The following is a 16,660-nucleotide window of genomic DNA, read 5'->3' as shown; positions in this document are numbered from 1 at the left end:
GACAGGCTTCCCCCAAGTGTCAGTCAGGTGGGTGTTTCTCTATTCCTATAGCACCTTGGTGGGACGGCTCTGCAGCTGTACCTTAGGCCCCCAATGCAAGTACCTCTGCTGGTTGGTAGGTGTCACCCTCCTTAGACCCCCAAGGCAAGAGGCTAGGTGGTCTGGGGGGAGCTTCAGCCCTCATTTGTTTGTTGTGCGTCAGTTAGGGCTGTGTTGAATAAGCAGGGATATCAGACCTGAGAAACTTGTTTTTCCAGTAACTCCGCTAAAAAAAATGCAGTCAGATCCCTATCAGAACTGCCTTTGCACTATAACAGCCACCGTGTTCCCTGTAAGGATGAAAGCCCAAGATTTGGATCATATGTGCTTGGCTCGAGCTGGTTCTGTGTTTTCAGTCCAATTAGGGAAGGATTTTTGGTCCCTGAGTTTTTTCTGGTTGCTTCTCTCAGGCCAGAAGAATGGGTTAGGAAAATACCGAAAAAAAAAAAAAGGGAAAAGCAAAGCCGTGGAGCCGGAATCGTTCTCCTTCTGGCTCAGGAAATTCCAGTGTCAGTGAAGCCGCCTGGGAAGTGGAGGGGAGGGGAGGGTTCAGAAAAACAGGAGAGAGTGGCATCCCGGAATATAGCCAAAGTTGCTTATTTTGCTTGGGATGACTGTTTTATCTGAGATTCCCGAGGGGCGTGTCGCCTATGTGTGCTGGCTGTGTGGCAATTGACCCCGAGGGTCTGGCCCGCTGAAGCTGCAGTCAGATCCTCTGCTTCCAGTCCAAAGCCCACCGTCAAGGTTCCAAAATCCGTCGCTGCCTCCCGGGGACTTCTCATCCCGCCAGCCACATCGCCGCGCCACCTGCGGACCGGCTGGGCCCCCTCCCGGGGTTAGTTCAGGGGAGTAGGGCTGCGCCCCGTGTTTGCGCAGTGACCGAATGCCGTGCTCAGCTCCCCTGTGCCCAGTCCAAAGGCCGGCGCCAAGGTTCCCAGGCTGGGACGCTGCAATCCCGGCTCCAGAACCAGTCACTGCTTCCCGGGGACTTCTCCTGCCACCAGCCGCTTCGCCACGCCACCCGCGCAGACCGGCTGGGCCCTCTCCCGGGGTCGGTTCAGGGCGGTAGGGCTGTGCCCCGTGTTTGCGCCGTCACAGATGTCGTGTTCAGCTCCCCTGCACGCAGTCCTAAGCCCGGCGCCAAGGTTACCTGACTGGGACACTTGCTCCAGGCTCCGAAAACAGTCGCTGCTTCCCCATAGTTGTTCGTTCTTTGCCTCTGTCACTCAGGTCAACTCTTTCAATCTGTGTTTGTTGTTCAGGGTTCGTAGATTGTCAAGTATGTGATCGATTCACTTGTTTTTCCGAGTCTTTGTTGCAAGAGGGATCCGAGGTAGCGTGTACCTAGTCAGCCATCTTGGCCCCCCCTCAAATTATTTTTTATGATATGTTGTTAAATTCTATTGGCTAGAATTTGTTGAGGATATTTTGCATCTAAGTTCATGAGGCATATAGGTCTGTAAGTTTCTTTTTTTGTGGTGTCTTTACCTGGTTTTGGTATCAGGAAATGGTGGCTTCATAGAATGAGTTTGGTAGTATACCGTCCTTTCCTGTACCTTGTAATACCTTTAGTAGTAGTGGTGTTAACTCTTCTCTAAAAGTTTGGTAGAACTCTGCAGTGAAGCCATCTAGGCCAGGGCTTTTTCGTAGGGAGTTTTTTTTGATTACCTTTTCAATATCTTCTTTTGTTATGGGTCTATTTAGTTGTTCTATCTCTGTTTATGTTAGTCTAGGTAGGTAGTGTGTTGCTAGGAATTATTCATTTCTTCTAGGTTTTCAAATTTGAGTATAGTTTTTCATAGTAATCTGATATGATTCTTTTAATTTCAGTTGGGCCTGTTCTCATTTCTTATTCGGGCTATCTGCCTCCTCTCCTGTTTTTCTTTTGTCAGTCTGGCCAATGGTTTATCGATTTTGTTAATTTTTTTAAAGAACCAGCTTTTAGCCTCGTTAATTCTTTGAATTGTTTTTCTGTTTTATATTTCATTTAGTTCAGCTCTAAGTTTTATTATTTGTTTTCTTCTAGTGCCTGTGGGTTTCTTTTGTTGCTCTCTTTCTATTTGTTCAAGTTGTAGGGATAATTCTTTGATTTTGGCCCATTCTTGTTTTTGGATGTGTGCATTTATTGATATAAATTGACCTCTGAGCACTGCTTTCACTGTGTCCCAAAGGTTCTGATAGGAAGTGCTTTCATTCTCATTGGATTCTCTGAATTTCTTTCTTCCGTCCTTAATGTCTTCTATAACCCATTCTTTTTTTATCAGGGTATTGTTCAGTTTCCAAGTGTTTGATTTCTTTTCCCTACTTTTTCTGTTATTGATTTCCACTTTTAGGGCCTTATGGTCTGAGAAGATGCTTTGTAATATTTCGACGTTTTGGATTCTGCAAAGGCTTGCTTTATGACCTAATATGTGGTCTATTCTAGATAATGTTCCATGTGCACTAGAAAAGAAAGTATACTTTGCCGTTGTTGGGTGGAGTGTTACGTATATGTCTATGAGGTCCAGTTGGTTGATTGTGGCATTTAGATCTTCTGTGTCTTTATTGAGCTTCTTTCTGGATGTCCTGTCGTTCATCAAAAGTGGTGTGTTGAAGTCTCCTACTATTATTGTGAAGCTGTCTGTCTCACTTTTCAATGCTGTTAGAGTTTTTTTTTATATATCTTGCAGCCCTGTCATCGGGTGCAGAAATATTTAATATGATTATATCTTCTTGATATATTGTCCCTCTAATGATTATATAGTGTCCTTCCTTATTCTTTGTGATGGGTTTAACTTTAAAGTCTATTTTGTCAGAAATGAATGTTTCCACTCCTGCTCTTATTTGATTGTTGTTTGCCTGATATATTTTTTCCATCCTTTGAGTTTTAGTTTGTGTCTTTTAAGTCTAAGGTGTGTCTCTTGTAGGCAGCATATAGATGGATCGTGTTTTTTAATCCATGCTGCCACTCTTAGTCTCTTTATTGGTGCATTTATTCCATTTACGTTCAGTGTAATTATGGATAGTTACGAATTCAGTGCTATCATTTTGATGTGTTTTTTTGAGTGTTTTTGACAGTTTCTTTTTCCCACTTAATTTTATGTGCTGAGTAGATTATATATTGTCGTTTCCTCATATTCGTTGTTGTTGATTTAGTTTCTGCTGAGTCTCTATTTTTTTCTTGTATTTTAAATTCTGATGAGTTTTTTTTTAGGATAGTTTATCTCCTTTGTGGTTACCTTTTTATTTGCCCCTATTTTTCTGAATTTAAACCTAACTTTTATTTCTTTGTGTCATTATGTCTTCCTCTCCATATGGAAGGCATGTGATTACATTTCTTAGTCTCTCTTTATTGTTTTAATGCTTTTTTCTTTTATATAATAACATCACTGTTTCCCTGTTTTGAGCTTTTTTTTTTTTTTTAAATGTTGCTTTGTTTTTTGATTTTCCTGTCTGGGTTGACTCTGATTGCCCTGCCCAGTGTTCTAGTCTTGGGTTGATACCTGATATTATTGGTTTTCTAGCCAAAGAACTGTTTAGTATTTCTTGTAGTTTTGGTTTGGTTTTTACGAATTCCCAGAACTTCTCTTTATCTGGAAATGTCCTAATTTCACCTTCACGTTTAAGACGCAGTTTTGCTGGATATATGATTCTTGGCTCGCAATTTTTTTCCTTCAATTATTGAAATATATCATCCCATTGCCTTATTGCCTCCATGGTTTCTGCCAAGTAGTCCAAGCTTATCCTTATTGGCGCTTCTTTGTAGGTGACTTTTTGTTTATCCCTTGCTGCTCTTATAATTCTCTCTTTATCTTTGGTTTTGGCAAGTTTAATTATAATATGACTTGGTGACTTTAACATCTACCTTATGAGGAGTTCGATGAGCATCCTGGATAGATATCTTCTCACCTTTCATGGTATCAGGGAAGTTTTCTGCCAACAAATCTTCAACAATTTTCTCTGTATTTTCTGTTCTCCCTCCGTGTTCTGGTACTCCAATCACTTGTAGGTTATTTCTCTTGATAGAGTCCCACATGATTCTTAAGGTTTGTTCATTTTTTAAAATTCTTTTATCTGATTTTTCTTCAGATATATTAGTGCCATGTGATTTATCTTCGAGTTCAGAAATTCTAGCTTCTACTTGCTCAGTTTTGCCCCTCTAACTTTCTGTTGAGTTGTCTACTTCTGTAATTTTATTGTTAATCTTATGAATTTCTGATTGCTGCCTGTCTGTGGATTTTTCCAGCTTTTTGAATTTTTTATTACGTTCCTGAATAATCTTTCCAATTTCTTCAATTGCTTTATCTGTGTCTTCCTTGGCTCGTTCCGTGTATTGCCTCATTTCCTTCCTGATGTCTTGAAGAGTTCTGTATATTAATATTTCATATTGTGCCTCTGGTAATTCCAGGAATGCACTTACATGTATAAGATCCTTGGATTGTTTGTTTTGAGAGCTTGTTGAGGTGATCATGGTCTGTTTTTTTATGTGGCTTGACATTGATTGTTATCTCCGAACCATGTATAAGTTATTGTATTAGTTTATGCTTGCTTACTGTATCATAGCTTCTTGCTTTGTTTTGTTTTGATATGCCCAGTTCGGTTGTTTGAGTGAGCTAGCTTATTTTCGCCTTTGGAGCTCTGACGTCCTGTCCCCAGATGGGTAGAGTTGTTATCAGGTATATCAGTCTAGGAGTCCATTCACTTTTCTTGTATGAATTGAGTTCAGGTGTCCAGGTAGCTGATCATCAAGTGTGTGGTACAGGCTCTGTCCTACAGTCTTAGAGGGGCAGGGGTGATTGGTGTATGTGCTGGTATCTGATTGCAGCAGGGGATCATGCTATGAAGAAGGCTTGGGGCTGAGGAGCCGAGCCCCGAGTATCTCTGAAGAAAGCACATCCCTGTTCCCGAGATCGTGAAGGTGGGTGGGTTCTTCAGATGCACCGTGGGCAGCGAATGTTTTTGGTTGTAAGGACTGGGAGGTACCAGTTATCCTTGGACCCCTGTCGCACGTGGCTGCGTGATCTGAGTGGAGGTACTAGTCCTTAGGCCCCTGTTGTTGGTAGGTGAGGACCCTGTTTAATAGGCAAAGCAATGTCTAATATCAAAAACCCATGTCTTCGCCACACAGCTGAGACAGTTGCAATCTGCCAACAAGAGCCTATTTTTCTAAAATCGGCTTACAGAGGCCCATGCAGTGGGGAAAGGTACTCAAAGTCCACGTACGGTTTATGCCTGAACAGGAGCTGCTTCTTTCCTGAGCTCCCCCAGTTAGTGGAGCTGGCAAATTCTTTTCCCCCAGTTGCAAATTTTTTCCTTCACCAAAGCCAGGAGGATGGCTCTAGACGCTCAACACTGTCTATCTCAGGCCCAGGGAATTCAGCGGCTGAAGCCGGCTTGGGGGTGGGGTGGGGGGCACTTTAAAACATGGAAGTTTTCCGCTTTTGCTAAGAACTCCGTTCTTCTCAAGTTGTGGAGGTGTGAGTAGGCTGTGTGGCTGGCTGCTTCTCCCTGAGGAAAGTGTGGCTGAAAGCTAGTACCAGCGTCTCTCTGCTGCAGCAGGAATGGTACCTGAGGGCTCCCCGCGATTTAGGTCCAGTAACTCCTCTCCGCTTCTGAATCATCTCTTCTTCCCCCTGCCCCTCAGTTCGTTGTCTAAGCTTGCATTTGATGCTCAGGGCTCCAAGCTTGTCATAAATACACTCGTTTCACTTGTTTTTTCAGGTCTTTGTCGTATAGTGGGCTCACTGAAAATGTCTACGTATTCCGCCATCTTGGCTCTGCCTCCTCCCTATGGCTTTTGTTTTTCTTTATTTCCTTTATAATGCTATTTTTATTTCATCCTTTAGGATATCTGGTAGTAATTTTTCCTTTTTTGTTAGTTACATTGATTGTATCTTTTTGTAGCCCATGTTAAATACATGGTCCTTCTGATTAAAAAAAAAAAAAAACATTATTTCCCAGTGTTTTTGAAAGTGTTATTGTCCTTTCATCTTTCAAGATTACTTGTAGTAGCCTGCTGTAGCTATCACAGGGCCTTCAGAATGACTTGATGCTGTACCTATTTTATATTTTATGATATTTTCCATTCAGCATTTTTTTCAACATTTTTTTTGTGTTTTAGGTGAAAATTTACACAGCAAATTAGTTTCCCACTGAACAATTTATATACAAATTGTTACTTGCCATTCGTTGCCATCCCCACAATGTGTTACCCCTCTCCCCATCTCCACCTTGTCTTCTCCGTTGCCATCCCTCTGGTTTCTATACCCCTCCTTGCCTTCTCATCCTTGCTTTTGGGAAATGTTGCCCATTTTATCTTTTTTAGTTGATTATTCTAAGGAGCTTATTCTTCCTGGTGCTATTGTTTATTTTGTAAATCAATGTTATTTGGTTGAAAGGCGGCCTCTGGGAGTGACTTCAGTTCCAGGTTGAAAGGTTATCTTAGGGCGATAGTTTGAGGGTCCTTTTAGCATTTTAGTTTAAAGTCTAGCATACATGTGCAGGAAGTACAAATGGAAAGAAAATTGCATTTTGATGTTTCAGGCCTTGCCACCAAATCTATCATTATGTTTTTTGGCTGTTGTAAATTTCATTCTTGTACCAATAATATGAAGTTCTTGTAGTCAAAATATAACTCCTACCTAACAATAGGTATAATTTATATTTTGTGTATTAACAAATATAAAAACCCAGTACTAGCGAACACATTCTCTCTGTCTAAAATGGAATGTTGAAATTTCTAAAAAGTAAAATCTGCATTTAAGAAGTTAAAAAAAATTTCAAAAGTATTTTAGTTGGAAAGATACTCTTCATTGTGGCACAACCCAGAAAACATAAAAAAAAAAAAACGGTAAAGTAGATTACATAAGAATTCAAAATCTCTGCTTGGTGAAACAAAAGTCTAAACATAAATGATGAAGTAGGGGGAAATATGAGAGTATCTTAAACAAAAGGGCAATTTCTATAAATTAATAAATACCAGAAATTCATTGGAAATATTGGCAAAGAATATAGACAGTGCAAGAAAAAAATACACTGTGAAAAGATGTTCTACCTTACTTAAAATAATACAAAGGCAAATTAAAAATTCTTTGAGATACATTTTTTTTTTTTTTTTACCTAGTTGGTTGGCAGAGATGAAATGCCAATGATATACTTTGTTGGAATTGGTATGTAGAATGAGTGACTCTCATGTTTTTGTTTTTTTTAATAAATTTGTGTAATCTATGGAAGGTTATTTGGAAATATCTTTCAAAATTTAAAATGCACATACCTTTTGACCCAGTACTTTTACTTTCAGAAACTTATCCTACATATATAAATGCACACATATACGAGGATGTTTATTACATGCAAGGCTATTGATTGCAAGGGGTAGCTCTGTTAATAGTGCTTCCTTTTTGAGAGGCAAACTGAGGTGGCTGATAGGGACGTGAAAGGCACCTTTTTATCTGGATATCCTTTACAGACTACATGTGTTTATATGACCTGGTCAAAAAAAATAATATTAAAAAGAATAACGTCTAGCTAAGTGTAAGCCATACATGAAGCACAGCAGCGGTGGACATTGAGAAATTATTTGTATGTCACTGGTATATCAGAAATGAAGCAATGCTTGGGTTTTGACCGTTGCATCTCTCCCCTCAAAAGGAAATTTTCCTTGACCTGCCCTTCTTACCTCAGACTAGCTAGATCAAGCACCTTCTTACATAGATTAGTCCATCCTGTACATATCTTCCAAGCATTTATAGACAGTGCCCGACTTAAGAGAAGGTTCCGCTCTGAGGACTCCATCATAAGTTGGTGCTGATTTAAGTTGAATACCTTTTTTTTTTTTAAATCAGTACTGCCTTTTATTATCAGTATTTTTATAAATCTGATTTTTATTTGTCATTGGCGATTGGCATGAGAATAACATCAACAAATTACATGCTGCAACATCGTATATAGTACATATTACCATGAAAAAATACAAAGATGCAAATATCCCCGAATTTTTCCCTACACTTTTAGTGGTTTCATGGACTTCCCTATATAGCCATTCTACTAGATTATCTGCACTCCGGTGTTCCACTCTACGTTACTTTTTTTCCATACTGACCTTTATTCTTTTCTCACAGGTTTTGGTATCTTTGCTCTATGATTTTCTTCTCTGGTTCCTGAAATTAGGCTATTGTATTTTATTATCAAAAATTTTAAACATACAGAAAACTTGAAAAAAGTATGCTTTTGGACACCAGTATAACCACCACCCATATTCTACAATTAATATTTTACCTTATTTCCTTTATATATAGCCATCCACCTATCCTTTTTTATTTCATGCATTTCAGAGTCAGTTGCCAACATGATTATACTTTCTGCCATACACTTCAAGTTACATGTCATTAACTAGAGTCTGGTATTTTTTTGATCTAGGAATTTGTATACAATGAAATGCACAAACCTCAAGTATAGCATTCAATGAATTTTAAAAAATGTATACATCCATATAACCCAGCTACTCTCAAGATATAGAGCATTACCATCTTTCCAGAAAGTTCCCTCATGTCCCTTCCCACAATTTTTTTTTTATGTGTACTTGTTTAAGTGATTTTAACTTACTCCTGCTTTTGTTTATATTCTGATAATCCTTTTGGTTTCCACTGTGTGGCCAGCATTCTGTCTACTGTTAGATGAGATCTGATGACAGACTATCAACCAACCCGGATCCTTAAGAAGTGGCCTAACCATAAGACCAAGAAAATCCAGTAGGAGTCAGTAACAAAGTTGTGAACCCTGGTGGTGGTGGCAGTGGTCTCCGATAAGCATTTGTGGGAAAGAGGAGGTGCAGGAGCAATAACTGGGGTGAAGGAAAACAGGGGTCTTTTTTCTTTTTCATATTGTTGAAAATATGCACAGCAAAACAGATACCAATTCAGCAACTTCTGTATGTATGGTTCAGTGATATTGATTCTTGCATTCTTCAAGTTGTGCGAATATTCTCACCCTCCTTTCTGAATTGTTCCTCCTCCATTAACATAAATTCACCCCCCCAAGCTTCCTATCTAAACTTTCAAGTTGCCTTTGTCAATTTGATCCCATATAGATAGTTCCATAAAAGAGCACAATACTCATAGCAGACATTCTTTACTCATTAAGCTAAACTATTGTAGGCACAGCAGTTAAGCATTCTTTGCTAACCATAAGGTCAGCAGTTTGAATCTACCTCAGAAACCCTATGGGGCATTTTTCTGTCCTATAGGGTCACTATTAGCAGAATCAACTAGAAGTCAGTGGGTTTGGGTTGGGTTTTTATTGTTTGGTTTAAAGAAGATTTCAGGTGATATTTTTAGTTTAAGGCTTAAAGATTATCCCAGAACAGTTATTTTGGGGGTTCATCCAGACTCAATGGCTCCAGAAAGCCTGGATTCTGTGAAACTTTGAAATTCTGTTCTGCATTTTTTCCCTTTTGATTAGGACTCTTTATAGAACCTGTGATCAAAATGTTCAGTAATGGCAGCTGGGCATCATCCAGTTCTTCTGGACCCTTGTCAAAGGAGACAGTTGTTCATGGAGGCAGTTAACCATGCATTCCATTTCCTCCTCCTGTGCCAAACAGGGATTTTATTAATCCCCTGTACTTACAAGGTATCCTACAGGTAGCAACTTATTCAGGTTAACAGCCTTCCTGCCACCCTACTTCCTTTCAATTTAGGAGTTTTACTGTCATCCATCTTAGTAAAAATTAACCAGTTAACTCTCTGAAGTGAGATAAGGAAATGAGGATTATAATATCTAGTAAAGGAAAATAATAGCACACTTATGCCTCACTTAGAACCCTGGTGGCGCAGTGTTTAAGTGCTTGGCTGCTAACCTGATGGTCAGTGGTGCGAACCCACCAGCTGCTCTGTGGAGAAATATGTGGCAGTCTACTTCCGCCAAGATTTACAGCCTTGGAAATCCCATGGGGCAGTTCTCCTCTGTCCTTTGGGGTTGCTATGAGTTGAAATTGACTCAGTGCGATGGGCATGGGTTTTGGGGTTTTATTCTTCACTTATTCAGTTATTTGACATTTATGGCAATAGTAAAAGATCTGCTATCTGACTATTTTGTGGCTTAATGAGGAGCCAAAGCAAGGGAGAAGGAGGAGCAGGAAGGCACTGAGGTTTGTGAGAGGAAGAGAGGCATAGTGGGCCGCAGGTGGTTCATCATTACCCAGGTCCGGACGGAGGAGCCAGGCCAGCTCACAGCAAGTGCAGAGCCAGTAGGTGGTGTGCAGGAGGTGGGGGCGCTGAGCTGCCTAGAGCCACAGGAGTTGTACGGGAGGCTCCAAAGTCTGTTTTTCCAAAGAGACCTCTCTGCTACCTCTCTGGGCTCTGGTATCGAAGCTTTACCTGCCTACAGGCTCAGAATCGTCTGCTGCTAAGGCTTATCTCTGGCTGGCAGAGCAGGGATCTTTGCATAGGCCTGAAGTGTGGCCAGTTGATGATGGGCCCTTGCTGCTCTGGAGGCAGTGGGCAACTCCTGACCATCACCACCACCACCACCCTCTCTGGCCCCTGTGGGCTGGCTCCACAGTGATGGGGAAGATGTGGTGGGGATGGGGGACCCACCTGCCATGTGCATCCCAAGACGTGCCATAGGCAACTGATGGGTGGTAGTGGGGTGGGGGGCGGGGGACACTGGTGCAGAAAAGATGGGGCATGGTTCGACTTTCACACAACGCTAAATTTTACATAACAATCTAATCTTTGGAACCTCATCATGCCAATAAGTGAGGAGTAGAGCACAGTGGTGGGGCAGGAGTAGTGTGGGATGGGCACAGCCATTGAGGGCCTTAGGCTGCCAGATGTTAACATTCATGAAGTCATTGACCTCCTGGGGGATGGAGGGGATCCATTGTCCCATAGGAAGAATAAATCTAAAACAACCATCTTTTTTCATACAAATGTTGTGAAGGTAGGAATACTGAATGTAGCATATTAGTGTTTGTCTGAGATAATGAAAATTAATTACCTCAGATACAATTAATCTTTTCATAAGCTTCTTAATGGATTGAAAATGTTAGTAGCTTCTTAAATATGAATTGATCTGTGGTCCTGAAACAGTGTAATTAGATATGTTTTATGTATTGAGAACCAGAAATACGAAAGCAGTGTTGTTAGTAATACCCACATTACAAACAACACATGCCAGAAAAAAAAAGTTGTTTTGGTGTCAAAACAACTTTTTTATATAGGCAGTCACCAGTTATGAATATCCAACTTAAGACAGCTCATTCTTGCCCTTTAATGTTATGTAAATTTGCCCTCACTTTCAAATGATAAGAAACCCTGGTGCCGTAGTGGTTAAGGGTTTGACTGCTAAGCAAAAGGTCTGCAGTTCAAATCTACCAGATGTTCCTTGGAAACCCTATGGAGCAGTTCTCCTGTCTCCTATAGGTCACTATGAATCAGAATTGACTTGATGATGGCAGTGAGTTTGGTTTTTTTTTCAAATGATGGAACCAAGCCCTTACTGGCAACAACTCTTCATCACAGTCCCCTTTACCTGCTGTACATGTAGTTTTTAAATAATTGAAAAGGCTTTGTTATGGATTAAATTGTGTCCCCAAAAAATGTATATTAACTTGGCTAGGCCATAATTCCCAGTATTGTGTGATTGTCCACGTTTTGTGATCTGGTGTGATTGTCCACGTTTTGTGATCTGATGTGATTTTCCTGTGTCATAAATCCTAATCTCTGGGATTAGAGTGGGATATAACACCCCCTACTCAGATCACAGCCCTGATCGAGAGTAAGGAAGTTTCCCTGGGGGTGTGGCTTGTATCATCTTTATCTTACAGAAGATAAAAGGAGAGAGAAGCAAGCAGAGAGATAGGGACCTTATGCCACCAAGAAATATGGGCCAGGAGCAGAGCACATCCATTGGACCCAGAGTACATGTGCTGAGAAGCTCCCAGACCAGGGGAAGATTGATGGCAAGGACCTTCCTCTAGACCTGACAGAGAGGGAGAAAGCTTTCCCTTGGAACTGGCACCCTGAATTTGGACTTACAGCCTTCTAGACTGTGAGAGAATAAATTTCTCTTAAAGCCATCCACTTGTGGTATTTCTGTTACAGCAGCACTAGATAACTAAGAGGGCTTCAAGCTTTTTCTTGACTAAAAAAAAAAAAACCAAACCCAGTGCCATCGAGTCGATTACGACTCATAGTGACCCTGTAGGACAGAGTAGAACTGCCCCATAGAGTTGCCAAGAAGTACCTGGCAGGTTCGAACTGCCGACCCGTTGGTTGGCAGCGGTAACACTTAACCACTATGCCACCAGGGTTTCCTTCTTGACTAAAGTGAGGCTAAATAAGAACTGCATGCACCTGCTCTGACTTACCTACAAATTCAACTTAAAGACACAGTTAGGAATGGATCTTGTTTGTAAGCCAGGGACTAGCTGTACTTAAATCATAATACTGTTCTTGCAGGTGCACTAGCCGATTTTCATAATCACCATGATCATTATCTAAAAATGTAATAGATTAACTTGTCACAGATCTCTAATTTTAAAAGTTTGTTTTTAATTTATGGTGTTTTGTCTTTAAGTATTTATGTATTCATCATGATCAGTAATACCTACTGTGGTAAATGAATCGTTCTTTTTTGCGCATACTTATTGCCATAATGTAATGGGTGTAACTAACGTACACCTTCCTGAAGCTTCGGATACTTCTTGTTTTCTAGATCAATCTGTCTTTTCTTTCTGGTCTTAGAGTTGTTCCCTGTAGTACTGAGTTAAAAATCAGTCAGCTGGGAAGGTAGCAGTTTAAAATTTTGCAAATTAGGCCCTTATGCACTTGGCACGATCTCTTTCTGTAGAAACTTTATTTATACATTTGAGGATCTTACATTACATGCACACAGAGAGAGAAATCAATTGTTTAATTGGAAATATGACTGTGGACATTGAATACATTACGTGTGAGTCCCCCCACCTGCATCTTAGGCATTTATGTTATAGATATGTGAGAATATACAATATATAATCGGAGTAAATTAATATATATTATCATTAATAATATAGAATAATAGTAATATGTAACAGTGATATTTGAGATTTATGGAACACTTTTTTATATTTTACATTTGCTGTTTAATCTTCCCAACAACCCTATTAGATAGGTACTATTATTATTCTCATTTCATAGAAAGCTAAAGTGAGAACTAAAACACAGTGGTTAAGTCCCTTTTCACACCGTACGTAAGTGGTAGAGGTTGGATTCAAATGCATTTTCTTAAATATAGCACCAACTATGCCCATCTAATAGAAGCTGCCCTGAATTAGCCAACTAAGTAACACCAAATGATATTATTGGCTCTAATTTAAGAAAGATACTCATGTCCTTCTCAAAAGTGAATTACCTCTTGTTACTGTCTGATCAGAGCAAGTTGTCATTGGCTACACTATGACTCCAACACTGCCCATCTCAGATAAGTCATTTAGTATTCACTTACCATTTTTTTTTTTACCATAGGTAATCAGTGGTTTTGAATTTTTAGTATCTGTAATTAAATGTAGGATATTAGTTAGGTCCTTTCTTAGTCAGTGTATCCTGTTAAGCACTGTTATTCCATCTATAGTATTCATATAGTGAATTACTCTACTGAGAAGAAGAATATAGAGTCACAATGTATTGAAATCATTTTGCTTTTCAAGTGTACCTTTTCTTAACCTAAAAATTTGTACTTAGGGATAAGAGCTATTTAAAAATTTCTGTTTTATGTATTTAGCTGGGTGATAGCTTTATATTATGTCCATTTACCACATTACCATGTAGTTTCTAGTGCCTCAACATTATCAGGTTGGTGTAGTTTTAGAAGCAGAAGAGAATTTAAAGGTTATTTATGTCTAACATTTATCCTATTCATGCTTAAACCACTCTAGCATTTCTGAGGTAATTAATAAGTCTAATAATTCTATTTCTACATAATGTTTTTGGTGCTTCTTATTAGCCAGTGAGCAGTAAATGTGCTCATCTTTGGAACGTGTACTTGCCAGAGTTAAATTGTAATATAAAGCACCTGTTAAGGTAATCATCTGTGTTTTTTGTCTATTTCCTCACAGAACAAAGAACCCTCTAAATCTAGTGTCAAGAAAAAAGTAACCAAAATTGCAGAAGCAAAAAAAGTAATGAAGAGAAATTTTAAAGTGAATAAGAAGATAACATTTACTGATGAAGGGGAGGTAAGATTCTGTAAATGCTTCTTCATTTCTAAGGTAACTTCCAAGTAGTATAAAGAGTTTGATTCTCCTGCTGATTTACAGTTCAATAATGATAAAAAATAAATGTTTCTCTAAAGCACGCTGGACAATTCCTTTCGCTTACTGTAGGCATTTCATCGACTATAAATCTGTGGACAAGGATGTCTTAATGAAATAAACCAAGATACTTGGTAATAACAACACAGAGTTGGTTTTGAACTTTCTAGATTCTTATCTATAAAGATGATTTTCTCATGTCATGATTTCCATCACCATGTTCTGTGGGAAGAGAGAAATCTTGAATGTAAGTACTGTCAGTCCTTCATATCTGTAGGTTTCATATCTGCAGATTCAACCAGCCGTGGATCGAAAATATTTGAGAAAAAGTAATGAAAGTTCCAAAAAGCAAAACTTGAATTTGCTGCGTGCATTGCACTATGTTGAGTCCATGTGAATGAAATGATGTGTAGGCATACCCTGCTGTAGCCTTACGAATCCTCACTCTCTCTCCAGCACTCGTTGTTTGAGCATTGTTCACCCACCGTCTTGTTCGTTTGCTACGTGTGTGCACCCTTTGTTTCTGTGAAAAAATGGCTCCTAAATAGCAATTAAGTGGTCAAAGCTATCCTTCAAAGGCCAAGAGGGAACATAAGACTTTACAACTATTTTAAGAAATTGGCTGCTAACCAAAAATTTGGCGGTTAGAATCCCCTAGCTGCTCCTTGGAAAACCTGTGGGGCAGTTCTACTCTGTCCTACAGGGTCTCTCTCAGTTGGAGTCGACTTGATGGCAATGAGTTTGGTTTACAACTATTTACATAGTATTAGTATTATAAGCAATCTAGAGATGACTGAAAGTATACAGGAGGATGTGTGTAGGTTATATGCAAATACTATGCCATTTTATATAAGGGACTTGAGCATTCGTGGATTTTGGTATCCAGGGGAGTTCTGGAACCAGTCTCCTGCTGGAACCAATCCCCCACAGATACGGAGGGACCACTGTACAAGAAAAGTGACACAACTACTTGCCACAGCTTCATTGCCTGACTCTGTCCTTTGCATTTCCTTAGATTGTTTATTTGGAGGTTTCTAGTTGTTATTCCCCTACATGTCTGTCAGTTTGTCATACTGTAGGGACTTGTGTGTTGCTGTGATGGTGGAAGCTATGCCACTGGTATTCAAATACAGCAGAGTCACCCATGGTGGACAGATTTCAACTGAGTTTCCAGACTAAGACAGACTAGGAAGCAGGAACTGACAGTCTACTTCTGAAAAGATTTAGCCAGTGAAGACTTTATGAATAGCAGTGGAACATTATCTGATACAGTGCCAGAAGATGAGACCCCAGGTTGGAAGGTACTTAAAAGATGACTGGGGAAAAGCTGCCTCCTCAAAGTAGAGTTGACCCTAATGGCATGGATGGAGTCAAGCTTTCAATACCTTCGTTTGCTGATATGGCATGACTCAAAATGAGAATAAACAGCTACAAACATTCATTAATAATCAGAACATGGAATGTACAAAGTATGAATCTAGGAAAATTGAAAGTCATCAAAAATGAAATGAAATACATAGACATTGCTGTCCTAGGCATTAGGGGCTGAAATGGACTGATGTTGGCCGTTTTGAATGGGACAGTCATGTGGTCTACTATGCCGGGAACAACTTGAAGAGGAATGGCATTGCATTCATCGTCAAAAAGAACATTCCAAGATTTATCCTGAAGGACTATGCAGTCAGTGATAAGATAGTATCCATACGCCTACAAGGAAGACCAGTAAATACGGCAGTTATTCAGATTTATGCACCAACCACTAAGGCCAAAGATGAAGAAATTGAAGATTTTTACCAACTTCTCCAGTCTGAAATTGATCGAACATGCAATCAGGATGCATTGATAATTACTGGAGATTGGAATGCTAAAGTTGGAAACACAGAAGAAGGATCGGTAGTTGGAAAATATGGCCTTGGTGATAGAAACGAAGCCGGAGATTGCATGATAGAAGTTTGCAAGACCAATGACTTCTTCATTGCAAATACCTTTTTTCACCAACATAAACAGTGACTATACATGTGGACCTCGCCAGATGGAATACACAGGAATCAGTTCGACTACGTTTGTGGGAAGAGACAATGGAAAAGCTCAATACCATGAGTCAGAACAAGGTCAGGGGCCGGCTGTGGAACAGACCATCAACTGCTCATATGCAAGTTCAAGTTGAAACTGAAGAAAATTAGAACAAGTACAACCTTGAGTATATCCCATCTTAATTTAGAGACCATCTCAAGAATAGATTTGATGTGTTGAGCACTAATGTCCAAAGACACCAGACAAGTTGTGAAATGACATCAAGGACATCATACATGAAGAAAGCAAGAGGTCATTAAAAAGACAGGAAAGAAA

The 16,660-nt window shown here is 39.7% G+C and overlaps 1 protein-coding gene across 2 annotated transcripts in view; it reads left to right on the top strand.

The window, feature by feature from the left end:
• DDX10 (DEAD-box helicase 10) overlaps positions 1-16,660 on the top strand; it is a 714,899-nt gene that overhangs the window by 210,618 nt on the left and 487,621 nt on the right. For both annotated transcript variants that reach the window (XR_007518135.1, XM_049889361.1), the window contains exon 14: positions 14,117-14,236. Coding sequence is in view for 1 of the 2 variants with exons in the window: in XM_049889361.1 (XP_049745318.1) it covers positions 14,117-14,236 (120 nt within the window). In the remaining variant the exon portion in view is untranslated. The remainder of the gene's footprint in view (positions 1-14,116; positions 14,237-16,660) is intronic.

Source organism: Elephas maximus, chromosome 7 (genome assembly GCF_024166365.1).
Source record: "Elephas maximus indicus isolate mEleMax1 chromosome 7, mEleMax1 primary haplotype, whole genome shotgun sequence".
Lineage (NCBI taxonomy): Eukaryota > Metazoa > Chordata > Mammalia > Proboscidea > Elephantidae > Elephas > Elephas maximus.
This window is presented reverse-complemented; position numbering and strand designations above follow the sequence as displayed.